At 50.2% G+C, this 18587-nt stretch overlaps 4 protein-coding genes across 4 annotated transcripts; 1 reads left to right on the forward strand and 3 right to left on the reverse strand.

Annotated features, from left to right (window-relative positions):
• Positions 1-363: 363 nt before the first annotated feature.
• On the reverse strand, positions 364-6430 carry cog7 (component of oligomeric golgi complex 7). Its single transcript, XM_040176829.2, has 17 exons — positions 5706-6430; positions 5121-5269; positions 4892-5008; positions 4398-4566; positions 4196-4278; positions 3958-4080; positions 3601-3799; positions 3390-3517; positions 3126-3280; positions 2882-2998; positions 2683-2748; positions 2330-2516; positions 2050-2190; positions 1786-1869; positions 1578-1692; positions 1273-1416; positions 364-1176 (listed from the first exon to the last, which is right to left on the reverse strand). The coding sequence occupies exons 1-17, from the start codon at positions 5869-5871 to the stop codon at positions 1010-1012; spliced, it is 2310 nt and encodes a 769-aa protein (XP_040032763.2). The 5' UTR covers positions 5872-6430; the 3' UTR covers positions 364-1009.
• A 443-nt stretch (positions 6431-6873) lies between these two features.
• On the forward strand, positions 6874-8409 carry LOC120819430 (myeloid-associated differentiation marker-like protein 2). Its single transcript, XM_040176832.2, has one exon. The coding sequence runs from the start codon at positions 6947-6949 to the stop codon at positions 8000-8002; it is 1056 nt and encodes a 351-aa protein (XP_040032766.2). The 5' UTR covers positions 6874-6946; the 3' UTR covers positions 8003-8409.
• Positions 8410-9652: 1243 nt separating this feature from the next.
• Positions 9653-12341, reverse strand: LOC120819429 (putative protein MSS51 homolog, mitochondrial). Its single transcript, XM_040176831.2, has 6 exons — positions 11907-12341; positions 11493-11765; positions 11290-11414; positions 10642-11199; positions 10480-10573; positions 9653-9945 (listed from the first exon to the last, which is right to left on the reverse strand). The coding sequence occupies exons 2-6, from the start codon at positions 11612-11614 to the stop codon at positions 9741-9743; spliced, it is 1104 nt and encodes a 367-aa protein (XP_040032765.2). The 5' UTR covers positions 11615-11765; positions 11907-12341; the 3' UTR covers positions 9653-9740.
• Positions 12342-12696: 355 nt separating this feature from the next.
• LOC120819428 (putative protein MSS51 homolog, mitochondrial) lies at positions 12697-18408 on the reverse strand. The gene is made up of 7 exons (XM_040176830.2): positions 18200-18408; positions 17007-17172; positions 16777-16926; positions 16185-16309; positions 15519-16082; positions 13414-13507; positions 12697-13308 (listed from the first exon to the last, which is right to left on the reverse strand). The coding sequence occupies exons 2-7, from the start codon at positions 17162-17164 to the stop codon at positions 13125-13127; spliced, it is 1275 nt and encodes a 424-aa protein (XP_040032764.2). The 5' UTR covers positions 17165-17172; positions 18200-18408; the 3' UTR covers positions 12697-13124.
• Between the last annotated feature and the right edge of the window lie 179 nt (positions 18409-18587).

Below are 18587 nucleotides of genomic sequence, written 5' to 3' on the forward strand. Positions count from 1 at the left end.
TTAACTAAATGTTTTCACTATTAGGCTGATCATAACAATCAACATGCAAATTACTATTACCTAAAGCCTTTAAATTATTGTAGTGTGACTTTAACTAGACATTTTCACTGGATTTTGTTTTATGACGAATCCATTCTCTAAAAACGTTTCAATAAATTCTGCTCAAAAGACTGTGTAATCAAACATAGTGAAAAAGCTTGTGAATTGGAGTTGAGGCACTACTTCGCCTAGAAAGCCCCATTGTTGAACTTCGTACATGAGGTCTTCGATCCCCCGACAGCTGTGAAGCCAGTTTTCATGATGTGAAGGTGCAAATAAATTTAAAATAAAGAACATAAAAAGGCTCAAATGTGGCACACGTGGCAGAGTTAACAGAAGAACATTCATTTATTAAACTAAACAGATTAAAAATACAGGTGCTAAAATCATTTGATGAAGTTTGATGTAAATGTTGTATGCACAGACTTTGAGGATACTGAATATGAGAGAAAGCTGAACTGCTGAATGTGAATCTCAGTAAACAGAAAACCAGACAGCTCAGATCAGAAATATTACCGTAATATAATTTAATGTCAGATGGATTATATTAGTAGAACAAATAATAAACTACCATATCAGTCATAGATTAAACTGCTCTCACACACACCCCCATATATTCAACTTAGTGCCTTAGATGCTTCCACAAGTAAAAAGAAAAAAAAATGAAAGATGTGAAGACATTTTTCCATTTACGCTCAACTTCATCGCATTGATCATTCAGTCACCCCAAGTTGAACAATAATCAGTATAAAAAAAATAAAAAGTCAGAGCCACACTGATTCCACACTATTAACATTACCATAAATGCCATACTTGTTTGGAAAAGTCTACCCTAAAGGGACCGCAGAACACGGTTACCCGCAGCTATTGAAAACATCTTCGCTTCCAACCATGCCTGCGACTCCCCGGTGCCGCCGCGGGGGCCCCCAGCATCCAGCATCCAGCATCCATCCTCCCCCCCCCCCCGGCCTTAGTAGTCGATGCCGCGGACAGCGGCGATGGTGGCGACCAGCCGGCGAGGCAGCAGCTTTGCGGTCTGCCGGTAGTCTTCTGGTTTGGCCCGGAGCAGGGCGGCGATGTGCTGCAGGCCGCGGGACGGCTGCAGGCCCAGAGCGTCCATCACATTGCTCAGGTAGTCTGCGGAGCGGGAAACGGACATTGACTTTTCACCCATGTGGTTGTTTACCCGTCAACGCCGATAACAACGCCATTTGTCGCTGTGGTGAACTGTACCGATATCCGTGGCCAGCTGTTTGGTGGAGCGGGCGCTCAGTTGGGGGATGAGCAGGATGGCGTCACAGTACGTCTGCATGGTGGCCCGAGCGATGGAGCCCAGCCAATAGTCCGCAGTGTTGTCCAGTTCGGGGAGGTCATCGCCTAAAACGGAAGGAGGGGGATGTTACAGAAGGTGGGACGGTTTACTGTAATGTTTGGTCACTTTCTGTTATATTTCCATTTATGCTAAAAACGTCAAACGTTTGACATCTTTCCTTGCTATCTCAACGTTGTATTGGGACGTTTTTTAAATGCCGGGACACCTTGCTCTGGGGGGAAAGGCAGCTTCCCCGCGTGGAGGGCCATCTCCAGTGCCGGGTCCTCCTGAGTCACAAATGGCTCCAAGTGGAGAGGCAGAGACATGAGGTACTGCCCTATCTGGAAGGAAAAGAGAGTTGGTGCATGGGGGGGGCTACAGAGGGAAGCTGTAGTTTGATTGAGGCACGTTGAAATCTTATCGATCCGACTGACGTTTGTGATGTATTCCTGCGGCGACAGGCTGAAGGTAGGCAGGTCGTCCGTGTAGCTCTCTCCAAAACCAGGTGCCTCCCGCCTCTGAACACAAACAACAGGCACCAACCAAACAGCGCGAGGTGAGATAAAAAAAAAAAATGACCCAGTAAGTCCAACACTTTGCACGCGTATAAATGCAGTCCAAAAGCTCTCAGTGATGCACTCAAATCGAGCCAATCGGCATTTCAGATCAAATCACGCGGTAACTCGACACTTAATCACCTCCATCTTGGAGACGAGGCAGAGCTGGTGCTTGATTTGCAGGAAGACGGAGTCGAAGGCCAGCTGGTTGGCCTGCTGATTGAGTCTGGTCAGCGCTGCTCTGGGCTCCGTTAACAGGCTGGAGTTACCTGTGCCTTTCTCCTGCAGGACCACCGCAAACAGATGCCGTGAAAACAGCGCGGCTCAGGAACCTTTATTAAACACCTGATAATGAGGTTGCCCTCTTCAAACGAAAAAGGACAAAAGTAACCGCTTTCCAACAACTTGCCCTGCTTCCTACCTTCAGGGAGTAGAGGACCTCCATCAGGCTGTTGTATTCGGTCATATTTCCCCTCTGAAGGTAGTTGTACTCCTGCCAGGGGTTCCTGGTGGTGCTCTTCCTCTCCGTAGCGCTGGCTTCCTGGATGCCTGCGAGGCTGCGCGGGCTGTACGACTCTGACAAGTACTTACCGGCCGTGCCCAGGATCCTATGGGAAGTATTGATTGCATTAAGAGAGGACACGCCGTTCCTTGAAGGCAGACACAGAGCCCGGCTGAACGGACGGCCCGTGAGTTACAGCCGTGTCAAAGCGATGAATGGCTTCGGGTAAAGACAATGATTCATTCTAAAAAAGGTATAAACGCGTCACTTACTTGTTTGACAGCTGCTGCTCAAAGGCTCCACATTGTCTGAGCAGCTCCCCACAAGTGGCAATAATCCTGCAAAGCACAACGTAAAACCAGTTATCCACCAACCTGCAGCTTTTCTTGCCGTACGCAGCAGCTTAGTAATAAAGAAAAGCAAAGATCTGCATTCTAATCAAAAGTGTGTCAAACGTAGAAAGACATCAACCTGACAGAGTTCTGGAAGGCCGTCCAGTCCTCCTGGAAGGCCGACGCACTTGGCGTCTCCTCCAGTTTACACTTCTTTCTGATGGACTGCAGTGTTGTGGAGAAGTCCGACACGTACCTGGAACAAGGACAATATGAACGCTAAACACAGGAAGTAGGGGCAAAAAAAAGGCTATTTCTTCAGCAAAGGGGTCAATACACGTCACTTGTTTGTAGTACGTTATGACAATAAAGGATTTTTTTACTTGGTGAAAAGAGCTTTGAGGGCTTTGAGGAGGCCGCACACGGCCAGTCCATCAGTCAGTTTGACGCAGCGGTCCACAGCAGCGCCGGCCAGCCCAAACAACTTGCCCACCGAGTGGCTCAACTCTTCCACACAGTCAATAACTTCCCCGTGTTCCTGGAGAGACGAGAGGTGACACCAGCGCATAGAGAACAAACTGTAAATAGGAAGTGACGCTGAACTAAACGTTGAAGCCATGCGTGCGCGTCGGCATGCTGTGACTTACCAAAGGCACAGCACTGATCTGGATGAGGAGGTGCCTTTCCTCCAGATCTCCATACAGTAGTTGATACGGTTTATAGGGGTCATAGAGCGCACACACCAGCTCATTCACCTTCAGCAGGTTGTTCTCACCTGGGGAGGAGACACAGACAGGACGTCAGGCCGGAGCTCCGCCCACATCCGGAGCATCTACAGGTCACGTCTCCACCACTGACCCAGGTGCGGCGACATGGCGCCCTCCAGGCTCTGTCCGAAGGCGGACGTGGTCTGATGCAGCTCGAGCAGCGTGTCCAGGCGCTGCTCTTGGGCGGCCCGCTCCACGGCCGAGCTCAGGCACACGGGGATGGAGGGGACCATGGCCCCCAGGGTCTGGATCAGCAACACTGTCACCACCTCATACGGGTTCTTGAACACCTGTTTCCCGATAGGTGAAGTGCAAACATTTAAGACGGCATTCTGACGGAGAGTATTCACGGACTGTAAACATTGCCTGTCTTATTGCTATTTAAATCACTTGTTAATAAACATACCACCCATGATTTGGGATTTGCACTTTGTTAGGTGTGTCTCACCTGGCTGCTCCACTGGAGTTGAGAGTGCCACGAGGAGAGCAGCGTGTCGTAGAACTCGGAGAGCTGCTGATTGAGACTGAGCTCACTCTGAGAGAGGTCCTGCCACATGCTCACCAACTGGCCCTGGAGATGCCGAAGAGCCACACCGAACAGGTCAAACAGACCAAAATGTTATCATTATTTTTTTCTTTTGTCATCATTTAAAAATTAAAGTAAGGGAGAGGCCTGTGGGACTGACCTTGTGACACTTATAGTAGTAAGCAAGGAGCTGTGGCATCCTATCGATCTCTGTGAAGACCTTAACAAACAGCTTGGCTTGGTCTGCAGAGGATACACGTGCAAACATGAGTGTTCTCGCCTCACACTGAAAGGGAACTACAGTGGGAAAAAAAAGGATGTGAAGTTGGAATAAATATGAGAAAGACAAACGGCCGTCTCACCCATAGACATGGAATTAAAGGTTGCTACTATTTGCGGGCTGGCCAGCGCCTCCAGTCGGTTTTTCAGAGCCTCCAGGTGGACACACTTCTCGGAGTAGTCCGGTGTGTCCACCAACATGGCCAGGCTGGTCTGCATGCTGGTCAGCTTGGAGGAAATTACTGCAAAGTCCTGCAAATGAAAGATGTCGCAATCCAGATCAATGTTAAATGCGGTTTCATTTTTTCAAAATATTAATGTTGCAATGCCTTCTTTTTTTACAATCTGTTCATATCAACTGAGAAGAAAGCTGCTTATGCAGGCGCACATCGTAATGCATTGGAACTATTCATTCAACATGAACATATATTTAAAGCTTAAATTGCCCTCCAACAGTCTCATTTATACGTTATACGTTTGTGGGACAGGACGAGTAGCAAAGATTCATGATGACTTTGCAGCAAGGCGGGCAGATATATAACAAGTACAGGCCTGTGCTATTGTCTTTCATTTATACCTGTGTTTTGAAGGTCTCCTCGATGTCTGCACTCAGTGTGCTCCATTTGTCCGCCTCCTGCAGAGCTTCAGCTGCCAGCTGCATGCGGCTCTTCACTTGATCGATCTCCACCAGGACCTGGTGAATAGGAACCACGATATCAGGGTCACAGCTGAGAAATGTCCTCAGAGCACCTCAGCGCCGTGCACGCTTTGTACCACTGCTTTGCTTAACTGTCACTTGTGCACACCTGCATAGACTGTACGGTGTCCTGCTCAAACTTCTTGATGTCCTCTTTGACCAGAACCATTTGCTCCTTGAGGAAAGAGGCCTCCTGTTTCAAAGCCTCCACGTCTCGGAGCACTCGGGGCATATTTTGGAGGGCCTGATTACTGCTCTCTACACAGAGAAACACACAGGTCTTTCAGTCAATGGAGGGACATAAAAAAAGAATGCGTACAACAACATGATGTCACAGTGGAGGAGTTTCAACAACAGTAAAAGAAGAAATAAATAGAGCTACTCGTACAGATTGGTGTGATCTGTATCATCGTCTGTACATCAGATGTGTTAAACGGTCATTTAATTATCTCTTAAATTCGTATGCATGCAGCAAAATCGCAATATAGCCAGTCGGGTTCGTGCAGAGCTTCAGCTGAATGCTCTTTTCCCTCTCAAGCTCTCATCAAACGTGTTGATCGCCGCTGTTTGTTTCTGCCGTCGAACAGTATCAAATATCCGGGCCTGTTTTGAAGAAAAGTCTGACGTCATAAGCAGATAACCAGAGGATACACGGGTACTAGCCGGAAAGCCCGCGCCTCCTTCTCGTATTTACCCTCGATGGAATTGTTGACTTCCTGGATGAACAGCTGGAGCTTCATCACCAGCGTGGCTGCGTGCGAGTCCGCCTTCCCCGGCGCGTCCTTCTGCACCACCGTGAAGGCGCCGTTCACCCAGTCCTTCACGTCGAATTCATCGTCCAGGAATTTGGAAAAATCCATCTTTAGCCTCCGTCCCCCCCCCCCCCCCCCCCGCCCCAAAGTGCGAGAAGCCGGGCGGTGTTCAGTCAAACTCTCGAGCTGCGGTCTGTGTCATCGACCCATTGCTAACGTTAGCTAATTCTTCCCAAACAACGGCTTCGAGACGAATAGAAAATAAATAGCCCAGGAAAATGAAATTATCATTACAACTAAATACAGTTCCAGCAGGGCGACGGCTTCCTCCAGAGTTATTTTGTAAACGTCTACGGCTTTAAAGGGAGAGGAGTAAACACATATTGTTTGAAATGTTGGATGCTGGCAGCCCAACTGACAGTTGACAACAACTTCCCCTTTGTGCTTTCTCTTTATCGCCCCTGGAAACAAGAGTCAACGAAACAAACGGACCCACTGAATGACGTGTCGTTCCAAAATATTGTAAAAGTAACACATCGTAAACAAAATGGTTTACAATACTCTTCTGTATTCTTAATGTTTCTACGGTTTATTTGTTTTAACACGAAATTACAAACAGAGAAACTCACACTAGCCGTTAGCATGACATAGTGTTACCAAGAAGTCCGTCCGTGTGGAAACGTGATTTTTAGACACGAAGCGTGAATGTAGTAACTCTGCTTCCCTCTTGAGGCAAACAGAAAATACAAACAAGGTTAGATTTAAGGTTTGTGGAGCAAAAAAAGCTTTTATTTCTTACGACTGTAATATTTGACAACATTAACCCAAAGTGCCTCGAGAAGGTTATTTCCTCACTGTAAACTAAAATACTCCACTTAACAGTTAGATTACGGAGCTTCTGCGGTGAGTCTGGATTCCCTTAAGGAACATTTCTCACATTCAAACTCCTATAAACCGAAAATACTCGGTCAGCATTAACGAACACACAATAGTGTATATTCACACCAGTGAAATGGCGTCTCTCAGTAAGCGATGGGCACAGCGCAGGTCAATAAAGCGCTCAGGGAACCATTGGAGATGGGCTGTTGCTTTGACCCCTCCTCACTGAGGCCTGCGTCCTTCCACGTCCCAGGCACAACCAAATTTCATTTGGGATATTTCTTATCTGCCGCAGGAGACATTTATGACTGCACACCGTTGGTTTAATGAATATCATGCAAAGCAGAAGGGCAACGTGAAGAGTGGAGGCAGTAGAGCCACAGAAAACACACCTCAACTGCAGTTTGTAGCTGCTTTCTGTGCAGGACTAACACTCCACCTGCTCTCCAGCTCATTGAAAGAGATGGGAGTAATTGGCGACATTAAGGACACCGTGTCCAAGGCGGTGTTCACTCCTTCTAGTCTGCTATCCGGCCGAGGCGGGCTGCACATGGCCCAGATGCTTCTGTCCGTGGTCACCTTCGTCTTGGGTGCCTTGAGAGGAGGGAGCAGTCATACCTACTGGAACTATGCCATGTTCACCTGGGCCTTCTGCCCCATCATGACCCTCGTCATCACCATCATTGAGATGTTCAAGCTGGATATCGTACTCAATATGTTTTGCATGGACTGGTCGGACTTCACCACCGGGATGGCCATGTCCTCCGCGCTGATGACCGTCTCCGTCGCCATCACCTACGCCAACTTCTACGTCTGCCGGACATGCCTGTACGGCTGGATAGTGAGCATCTCTGCCTTCTTGTGCGCCCTCGTCTACACGCTGGAGGTGGTGAAGGACAAATTCCTGGACAAGAAGAAAGGGAGCTACCTGGCGGCTCTGCCTGGATTCTGGAAGGTCATGGAGGCCTTTGTGAGCTGCATGATTTTTATATCGCTGACTGGATACCGAGACAAGCCCGCTCTGATCCTGTGCGTCATTGCATACGCCATTCCTTTTCCCATCCTGCCTCTGATCATCGCCACCAACATCCTGAAGAAACTCAAGACGTGTTTGCCCTTTAACCTGGACCGGTTTGTGTTCATATTTCTGGTGATCTCTGTTGTGCTGTATATATTTGCTGCTATCATGTGGCCCATATTTATGTTCAGGAACAACCCTCGACCCAGTGAGTGTCCCCCCAGCTTCTGTATCTGGGCCATTCAGTTTATGGTCGCTTTTTTTACATACGTGAATCTAATTCTTTTCACACTGGATCTCATTTTTACCCTATTGGGCATCTTTAACTTTAAACGGACATAGCGGTGGAGATTGTCTCATGGTGCTTTTTGGAAAGAAGCAGATAAACCGGAAAGGGGGGAGAAAGAGAAGCTAAGCGCCGCGGTTTGGATCTAAATTCACCCTCCCGGTTTGAAATTAAGCTTGGTCCTGAGTTAGTGTTCATGGCCGTTTTCTGCCTTAATATTATGGTTGAAACGCACTTATTGTCAGTCGCTTTGGATAAAAGCCTCAGCTAAATGACATGTAATGTAATGTCACAAGATCACATTTATGGATTTTGGCTTTCAGCATCAATTTTGATCACTGCCAGAGCTAAAAGTTAACTCGCTTATACCAGAATTTTTAACAATAATTTGGTGGGTATTGTCCAGCTAAATAGATATTCAATGTAAAGTTTGTTGTGGGATGTACAATTAAACCTCATATTAAATTTCAGCTCTTTGCGTCTGTGCTGCTTTGAAACATAAATCCCACATGGCAGTGAGTATTCAAAGGTGTAAAATGTGTTGCGTTTCATTTATTTGAAATTAGATTAAACATGAAGGTGTTCACACACAACCTGGAGACCAGAAGGAAAACAAGGTGACGTTCTGAGCATTAAACACTTTGTATTATTTTATATCTTGCACGAAACTAGATTTAAAAAAGGCTTAATATGAGAATAAATATGTACCTATTTGTGTGTGAAAGAGATACAACCAAAATCTCCCAAATCACATGTTGCTCCAGTTAGTCGAATCAAACGCCGCATTTAATTTCACGCATATGAACCTGAAGACAAAGGTAACAGAGATGAGACATGATGACACAAGGGATGTTCATTTCAACATATTTACCTTTTGCCTGCTGGATAAATTACAGAATTAGAGGAAAAACTGTGGATGCAGCATCTATGCAGGGTTCAATTAAACGCAACTGACGTGAACTGGAGCCAAACACAGTCTCCTCCACCTACGACCATCAATCTTTATCAACCTGGAAATTTGATTAAAAGTAACTATGCAAAGGACGCCCGCCTGTCACGTAAGACGTGGCTCGACCTCGTTCTCCTTGGACCTCCGGACCTCGTGCTCCCGACTTTGAGCGCCCCGTGCGGCCCGTTCAAGGGCTCCAAGGGCCTTTTGCGCCTCCTGGAGATAATCTCCTCATCGTCCTCTGCAGAGGCCGGATGGTGAGTCCGTGGGGCGTCTGGTGCGAGTTCGTCTGGTTCTTCTGCGCCGCGGTGCCCGTGGTCCTGCCCGTGGTTCGAGGCCAAGTCGTGGCACTCGCCCCTGGCCCTCTTCCTCCCCCTCCCCCAACTGGGCGGACCTGCTCCAGCTGCTGCAGGGTCTGCTGGCAGGGGCATTTTTTGGGGGGGGCTTTATCAAATAGTGTAGAATACTTCATTCTCAAAAGTTGTGAACAGATTATTGTGAATTTATTAAAATTATTTTGAAACGATGTCCGCGTTGTGTCTAACCGCAGTGGACAATGTCGCCACACCTGTATTCATCGTTTGAAGTTCTTTGTATTCAGATTTAACTTCAGTGGACATTTGACTGTTTTATGCCTCTCAGCTTCCACCTCAATAGACAGTTTATTCAAATCTCACACCTCATTTACACGTCACCAAACCGAGACAGTAGTAGAAGCAAACGGTTCCCGCAGTAAAACATTTAACAATAACGTGTATTTGGACACATTTTATGAATTTATTATCAGTAAAAAACGAGGCATATACAGACAATGGTTCATTCACCAAGAGTCCGACTGTGCCCCCTCAGGCCTCCTCCGCTTCCTCCACCTCCGCCGTCTCCAGGAGGCCCTGGAAACAGAAGTAGTGGGAGTTGTGGTGGTCCGGAGGCCTGTTGGGACTCGAGCCCACCGCCTCTGGTCTCAGCGAGGGGAAGGGTCCGGCGCCGCTCCCCTTCAGGTCCATCTCCAGCTCCAACAGGATCTGCAGGGAGTAGGTCATCTCCGTCTCACTGCGGGGGGGTAAACACGGCACATGTATTCCTGCTTTCACACGCTTGTGTAACGTTTACAGTACAGCGATATAATAATAAAGTGATTTAATGTGTCAATTTGTATACGAAACACAGCAATGGCCAGATGTCATTCATTAAATTGTGTTTGCTCATCATTCACAGGCGTCAAAGTATCACAGTCAGATTACTGGGAAGCTCATTGAAATTTGATATATTTTATATATCACAATTCTGAAATAGTTCAGTTACTTAAAAATAGCAGCGCTATACTATAAAAAAATCCTCCAAAATGTACTTTAAGTATAAAAGTAGAACTGACTGACTCCTGCTAGTATTGTAGTATCATATCACGGGATCAATATTCCAAACACCTGATTGCTTTTGCACTGCACGTTTAGTATAATTCATTTAGAGGTACAGAGAATTAAAATGATATTCAAGTAAAGTAAAAATACATTAGAGTTGTACAGAAGCACAGCACTCAATGTACTCACTTTGCACACGCGTGTGCGGCTATTCTGTGACACTCACTTGAGAGCAGTGAAGAGAGAAGGAATCTCGTAGTCCCTGAGGAGCAGAAGCGTTGGCAGCCACCCCTGGTCCAGACCCTGACTCGCATCAAACCCTGGGAAGGAAAGAGGTTTAGATGTTTAGGAAGTAAATAAATAAATATGCTTCCTTCAATGTTCCCACCGGGATGAAATCCGACCACCAGGTCCGGCTTGGCCGCTTCCTCCTTCTCCACCACGTCTTCCCAGAAGTGGTGGTAGAGGCCCTTGTGGGCGCTGACGTAGACCCTCTGCCTGGGGCCGGCCCCGCTGAGGGGAGGCCTCAGGACGGGGCCGTCCGCCACCTCCGGCCCCACCAGGACTATCGTGATCCCCTGGTGTCCGGGGAACATGTTGTTCAGCTCGTCGTAGTCCGTCGTCTTGGCGGCCGCGGTCTCCCGGGGGCCGGCCCCCACCAGGTGCACGGTGAGGGGTCTGGAATGAGGGTCCAGGCCGAACAGTCTCATGGCCCAGGCGACGGTCAGCGGCCTGGAGAAGAGCTCGCTGCAAACCCTCCACAGCGACTGCCTCAGGTCCTCGCCGCCCGGCGGAGACCTGCCGGCCCACAGGTCCTCCGTGTTTGCTCCTTCCAGGAGGGCGTCCAGGCGAGACGTCAGGTCCCCCTGCATGGCGAGCCAGTCGTCCCAGCCCTTGACCTCGGCCTGGGGCTTGGACCACTTCCCTGTCGGGAATGGAAGGGATCCTGCCGAAATGAAAGACGGGGTTACTGTCAGTTCGGCGGTGGGACAGAAAGCTCACGAGCTACGCCAACAGTCCTTCACGTCTACGTTACCGCTGAGTGGAAGAGATCCCACGACTCTGTCGATGGCAGCCAGACGCAGCTGTGGGCAGAACTTCTTGTGTTTGGGCCAATCCTCCTTCTGACAGGCCTTGCAGCAGTAGTAAACACCCAGACATCTGCGCAAAGACGCGAGTGGAGTGAAGGATCTGCGAGGGCGACGCGCCTGCCGCCGATGGAGGGATGCGTGTTCGTACCTGGTGCAACGCTTCAGGCTCCGGCCTTCTGAAAGGCCGCCCGGACGAGTCTCGCAGCAGGCGCAGATTTTAAAAGATTCCTCCATCTTCTCAAACACCTCTTTTCGAGCCTGGGGGGTCATGGCTTTGAGGCTGTTCTTGGGACCAGCTCACCGCGGACACACGGGCCGAGTTATGAACTGCACGAGTCCGAGGGAGCTGCACACTTTCTATTCTTAGAGGGGACACGTGCTTCAGAGCAGCAGAGCTCACATGGATTCAGCAGTCTGAAGCCTGCAAAGGAAACACGTCCCAAAGCGCAATCGCGACTCCTCCAATTAAAACAAAGAATATGAAACAAGCCGCGGCGGCCTGCTGGCATCTCAGCCGTTAACGTGATCATGTTTAATATCAACGTCCGCTCCACAAACTCACCTCACCTCTCGGGTCCTCCACTCCCTGTGTTCTTCTTCTGCTGTGGGTTTGTTATCCGAGCGGCCTGGTGGTGTGTCCCCCCCGGCCTCTTATAGCACCTGTTCTTCCCCTTCTAGAACGATGTGACGACTCCAGACCATTCCGGACTTCACGGTGCTGAAAAACATGCTCATATTTGTCCATTAATATAAAAAAAAAAGAAATCAAATCATCAAAGTGACAAAAGCGAAAAGTGATTCGCTTTTTCGGAAATTGAAGAAAAAATAGCAGCAAACATCCATTGCAGTGAGACAAGAAGCCGACTATTTGACTTTTTATTGACCTAATCAATTACAATTCAAACCCATTAGAACATTATTATCCCTATTATCCCTTAATAGGGATCTCCCTCCCCTTAGAGCCAAACGCCACCTGCATAATCCTCCACTAGAGAGCAGAGTCGCACTGTAGACACAAAGTGACGTTTCCTCCTGATGGAGCCAAACGACGAACACACGTCGCTGTAATTATCATTAACGCATTCGTGTTAATGTGTCGTGATTCAGCGTCAGAAGCTGCTTGTGTTCAACATTCATCCAGCGAAGATGTTAAAGGTGCCTCGTCACTTTAATGTCGTCTCTATCCTTGTTTACCTTGTCATTGCTTTTATTGTGCGTCTTTGAGAACGTGTTAAAGTACCGCACACATAGCATTATTTATTGAAAAGGCCCGATGGCTCATGGAGAGTCTCCACTGGTGTGGTGTTAATGCAGAACGCCGATCAGAGTACAGCAACGACCACAGAGCAGGATCACAAGAAGTACCATTTATTCAGTTGTCATTTTAGATCAAGTGTTACATTAGTATGCAAATGATCCGAAATCCATTGTGATATTCTGGAATATGTCCGAATGCGACCAAATGACTGAGAAACTGAAAGAAAAATAAAAAAAGACTCATTTCTTCCTCATTTCCCACCTACATGCCCCTTCTCGTGCTGCGTCAGGGAAGCAGTGGAGCACAAAGCTTTGAACCCACCGCGGAGCCCTGAGGTGCCGCGACGCTTCATAGTCGTCTCCACTTATTATACATTTCAGTGTTTTAAGCGAGCTACTGCAGCAGTGAAGACGTGTTTTCCTCACACTCAGAGCCGCCGAGATCTGCACACCAGAGTTATTTCCGCCCCCCCACCACAGCGACCCCATGCAGTCCACGATGGCGTCCCAGCGGAGGCTCCTCTCAGTCCGCTCGAGGCAGCGACCCCTGGAAGCGGACGTAGTGAGAGTTGCAGTAGACCGGGGCTTTGTTGGGGCTGGAGTGGCGCTGCTCGGGTTTCTGGGCGCTGAACGGGTTCGTCCCGCTGTCCCTGACGTGCATCTCCAGCTCCTGCAGGATGTGCAGGGAGGCCTCGAGCTCCGCCTCGCTGCGGAGACACGGACAGAGCTCAGGGATCACATCACTAAGTCGGCTTCATGGTCCTCGAGAAACTCCGTCAACACTTTGTTTTATTATAGAATTATGGACGGACCTGAACACAGTGAAGAAGGAAGGTATGTCGTAGTCTCTCAGCAGCAGCAGGGTGGGCAGCCAACCTTCTAACAGACCCTGGTTAGCGTGGAAACCTGCGTTAAATACACACGTGTGAGACCAACAGTAGCATGACTATAAAAGATGGTCGGCTTCTTGCTGACGGTCTCATTGACTCGTGTTAATCACATGATTATGTAGTTAGTTTCAGGCTTACTTCATTCATATTGTGAACGAATTAGAATGTTGCTAGATCCTGATTGGTGCTCAAAATCAACTGAAACCCACAAAGTGCTGAACAAGTGTTAAACAAGTAACCGATCCTTTACACTCGGGGCTAAGAAAGGGTGTCAAAAGTCTCTGAAAATCCCATCAACCATCAAAAAGACGCAAAGTGGAATAATGCATCTTGAGAGCCTTTTAGTTAGAATAAGCCGCCCTGCAGCACACAAACCTCCCTGAATGAGTCTCCTGACTTGCACGTCTCTGCAGGGTTACCGGGGGAAATGTCGGCTGATTATCGAACCGACGGAGCTTGATTAGTTCTCCTTCAGCCACGACTTCCTCCTGTTAGCTAGAATATATCTCGTCCAGGACGTGTCGCTGGCTGTTTTTGCAGGAAGCCTAATTATCAATCGATAGGACTCGACTTCTCTCCGAACAAGCTGACGTGGTTCAATAACCTCCGCAGGGAAGCTTCTTCTAACTCAACCTCGTGCAGCTTTATTCCTGCTGGATTGGGTTTCACAACCCTTCAGCACGTTAACCCGCGTTTACAAAAGCATTCGCTTCTCTTCCTGCTCGGAGCATCGGGCTCGACCTTCAACCAGGGACTCCGGCTCAAGCCCCCATGGCAGCACGGACTCTGAATCCACCTGGTTTAGGTGGGTTCATCCTCCCGTGAGCTAAAGCAGGCGGCAAACAGGACGTCCGTTTGTCCACGAGAACGACGGGATCACGGATTCACTTCCAATCAACACCGTGAGAAAGCTTTGCATGTGTTGAACTGAGCTGCTCGGCACGTTGCTGGTTGGGAGTGTATGTGGGGGAGGGGGGGAGGAGGGGGGGGCGTGGTACTGGCGAGGGTATCACGTTATCCGCCGCCTGCAACACCTTCCTGGGGGAAACTCCGATTGCAGAAAGGAGAGGATCTGCACGTGAATTATGCACGTCACGAAACGAACGTCCCCGAGGTCACACTTCCCATCGTTATAAAACATTTAACAGGGAGAAAGCGTTTAGCCCTTCGGACCTTCGGGGAGGGGTGACAAAGAGACGCCGCCGCCGTTAATGGCAACGCAATAATTGCCTCGCCACGTGGCGGACGGCCGTTGATATTATTAATAGGCTTATCTGAAGCGATGCAAGCATGAAAATCCAGTTCATTTCACACATGAGCAGCAGCCGCGCTGCGGCCTTCCGACGCCCCGCCTCCGCACGCGAGGCCTCGCTTGGCCGTGACCTTCGCCCACACCTTCCCTTTTCATTCCGTCCGTCAGGCCGGCGGCTCCACCGTCACCTATAAGCGCGTCGTGACCCGGCGCTCTGAAGCCGCGTGCATATTTAGCTGCGGCGGAGCCAAAGGTCGCGGGGTGAGGCCGGAGGTCGGGGCCCCCCGCTGCCGCTTCGCAGGGGTCAAAGGGCGCTGAGCAGATTCAGTGTCGGTTGTCTGTGAGGGGGCGTAAGGCCGTTTGTGATGAAATGGGGTGAATGTTGAGGGTCAACACTACTCATAATGCAGGGGATTGTGGATCTGCGTGAGCCGCGTGTGGTTTCGCGTACGTCCGGAGCTTGCAGTGTTCTCGAGAGTGAATCTTTGGTGACATTTTGCCGAGTTCAGCAACCAGAAGCCAAACTCTTTCCCAGCTGCTCCAATTAATCTTCCGCCATAATAATCCCGATAAAAGCCCCGAATAATAATCAAAAGCCAGAGATCCTCAGCAACGCGTCTCCCGCTTGCTTGTGTTCCCTGGAAGAGGCGATCGGCAAATGAGCGTAAACAAGCCACTGCTTCCACGAGACGGCCGAGCAGCTTCTATTTATAGATCATTTGATGTTTGATTAGAAAAGCGCTTTGAGGGGAAATCGTCGGACGCACACACACACCGGGATGAAATCCGACCACCAGGTCCGGCTTGGCCGCTTCCTCCTTCTCCACCACGTCTTCCCAGAAGTGGTGGTAGAGGCCCTTGTGGGCGCTGACGTAGACCCTCTGCCTGGGGCCGAAGGACCTGAGAGGGGGCCTGGTGACGGGGCCGTCCGCCACCTCCGGCCCCACCAGGACTACCTCGATGCCCTGGTGCCCGGGGAACATGTTGTTCAGCTCGTCGTAGTCCGTCGGCCTGGCGCCCATGGTCTCGTTGTGCGAGGCCCCCGCTATGTGGACGGTGAGCGGTTTAGCGCGCGGGTCGAGGCCAAAGTGTCGCAAGGCCGTTCCGACCGCGAGGACCCGGGAGAGGAACTCGCTCTGGATCCGCCACAGGGACGCCTGCAGGTCAGAGTCGGCCGGCCTCGGCCTGCCGGCGTTCTTCCACAGAGTCGCCATGTTGGCGCCAGACGAGACGGCGTCCAGGCGGGGCGCCAGGTCCTCCTGCATGCCGAGCCAGTCGTCCCAGTTCTTCACCTCGGCCGCCGGCTTGGACCACTTCGCCGTGGGGAGGGGGAGGTCTCCTGCGTAGGTGGGGGAGGACGCAGATCTCATTAGAGACGATGAGCGTTCCTTTTGCGTGATTTGTGATCTCAAGCGGCCATCAACGCCTCCTCATTTCTCACCGGTGAACATCAGCCACTCCACCAGTCTGTCGATGGCCACCAGCCGCAGCATCTTGCAGACTTTTTTGTGCAGAGGCCAGTCCTTTCTCTGACACTCTTTGGTGCAGTAGTACACGTTCAAGCACCTGTGAGAGAAGAGCAGGGAAATGAAATGGAAAGAAAAAGACACGATATTTAAGATCTTTCAAGGGGCCCCATGTATTCAGAAATGTATGTTTCTCTTAAAACATCAAAAGTTGACGTCACCCATCACAGTCTTATTTGGTAACGATAGCAAAGGACCTCGGGTACATTGGGACGACAACGTTTCGTTTGTAGCGAAACATAAATAGCATCTTAGCTTCATCTAGAATGTATGTCCCTGGAGACGGATTATCTCCCGTTTTAGAAGACAGCTGCTCGCAGCGCATGTTCACGGTTTACGCGACCCCTTGCGTGCGGACGTGAGCCCTCGCGTTGCCAACGGGGTTTGAGTGGCGCGGCAACGCGTTGGAACGCAGTCGGGTCTGGCAGCTTTGGGACGCCACATTAACTTTACCGTTAATGCCTCACTGGCTTCCTTCAGTGTCGATGGTCGGCGCGCAGCACTCACTTGACGCAGCGCTTCAGCGTCTGGCCCTCGGCGAGGCGCGCCGGGAGTCTGTTGCAGCTGGTGCAGAACTCAAAGGTCTCCTCCATCTTCTTGAACATCTCCTTGTAGTTGCGGAAAGAGATCCCCTCGGCTTTTCCCTCCACGGCAGCCCTAGTCAGGATGAGGAAAGCCAACATGAAGAACACGGCTGGGCTTACTGGCGGACGCCGGTTAGCTTCAGCAGCTCTCACCTGTACTCCCCGTAGTCCTTCATGTTGAGCTTGTCGAGAATCACCTGAGAGAGCCCAGGAACGCCCGAGTCCAGCGAGTAGAAGCCCGACAGGATGGAGAAGACGCTGTCGGTCCTCGGGGTGTCCGGCTGTGTGAGCGCCAGGATCTGGGAGGTCATGTTGAGCCCTTCAAGGTCCACGGGAATTTTATTTTTATTCAACCTTTTGTCTGTGCAGGTAATCTCATTCCGACGAGCCGGCGTGGACCTGGATTGTGTTTCACAGCTCACAGCTAGCCAAAATAACACAGCCCCCCCCCCCCCCGCGTAAAACAACCAATCCATTGGATTGTGAGCTGTGTGCCCGCTGACAGACGCAGAGTCACTGGGACGTGAGGGACGGCTATTTCCGAACCGAGGACAACGCGCCCACATGGAAATAACAAAGGAAGCTCGTGCGGATTTCCAAACGTGACCTTTTCAAGGACACGAACTCATCACATTACAGGAGCCAACGCGCACACGGTAGACTTTAAAGTACGTCGCTCACTGATGTGCACGCCGGTCCCATGGCCCTGACTCGTAGACACGGGAGGGGTCGCTGCCGCTCGTCACGACCCAAACTCTGCCGGGGAGATTTGGGATCCAGCGTCTCGTTCAAGGACACATCGACGTGGGCCAGGACCGCTCTGAGCCCCCCCCCCATCACCCCCGTAACCTTCTGTACTTGCATGTCGTGGGTTATTTACTTGGTCTGAGTCATGTGGGGAAATAGGAGGAGAGGGAAATACGATCTCAGCAGCTCCGAGAGTCTTTCTTTAGGTTTTCTGGACATCCAAGACGTTGTGAACGTCCTCCAAGTATGCAGCACCGAGACGTTATGCACGACCACAACTTTCCCCCCACTTTCAGGAACTTTTTACCAAGCGTTGCTGGGGAATAATTTAGCCTTATCATGTCTGTGGAGAAAATTGAAAGGCCTATGTCTAATTAGCTCCTGCATATCTACAGCGCGGGGGTTGGAAATGAACAGATCCCCCCCGGGGAGGGCAGGTTTCTTCCTGTTCTTCCTGCTCATCCTTCTCACATTTCTCAAAGACACTGGTGAGATTTTTTCCACATGCAAAGTCTGTCCACTGACTGACTATCTGTCTCCGGCATCATCGCATTGTCCCTGCGGACTGAGGACACAGACGGACGGATCGGGGGGCGTACCTTTGGGTCCGGGCGAGCGAAGAACCTTCTGGACGACTCGCAATGTTCTCGGGGTGGAAGTGACGGGCGGCTGCTTGTCTCGGACGTCAACACTTCCTGCGGCCTTCACGGTGTCCCTCACCGGGGGTCAGTCACGCACAAACCACCACAGAGCCGGAGCCGTGGAAGTAGACAAGGGAGGGGGGGGGGGGGGTGAGGGGGTGCTCGTGGCGTCTGGGCTTTGGGGTGGGGGTGGGGGTGGAGGTATGGGGGTGGAGACTGGGTGATAAACCAATGACAAACAGGGTTTCATGAATCAATATTAGTGCTGTAAAAGCACGTAGACACATTATCCTATCCGTTTTATTCAGGTCACAAACTACAAAAAGCTGCTGATGTTTGGTAAAAA

This window comes from Gasterosteus aculeatus, chromosome 5 (assembly GCF_964276395.1).
Source record: "Gasterosteus aculeatus chromosome 5, fGasAcu3.hap1.1, whole genome shotgun sequence".
Classification (NCBI taxonomy): domain Eukaryota; kingdom Metazoa; phylum Chordata; class Actinopteri; order Perciformes; family Gasterosteidae; genus Gasterosteus; species Gasterosteus aculeatus.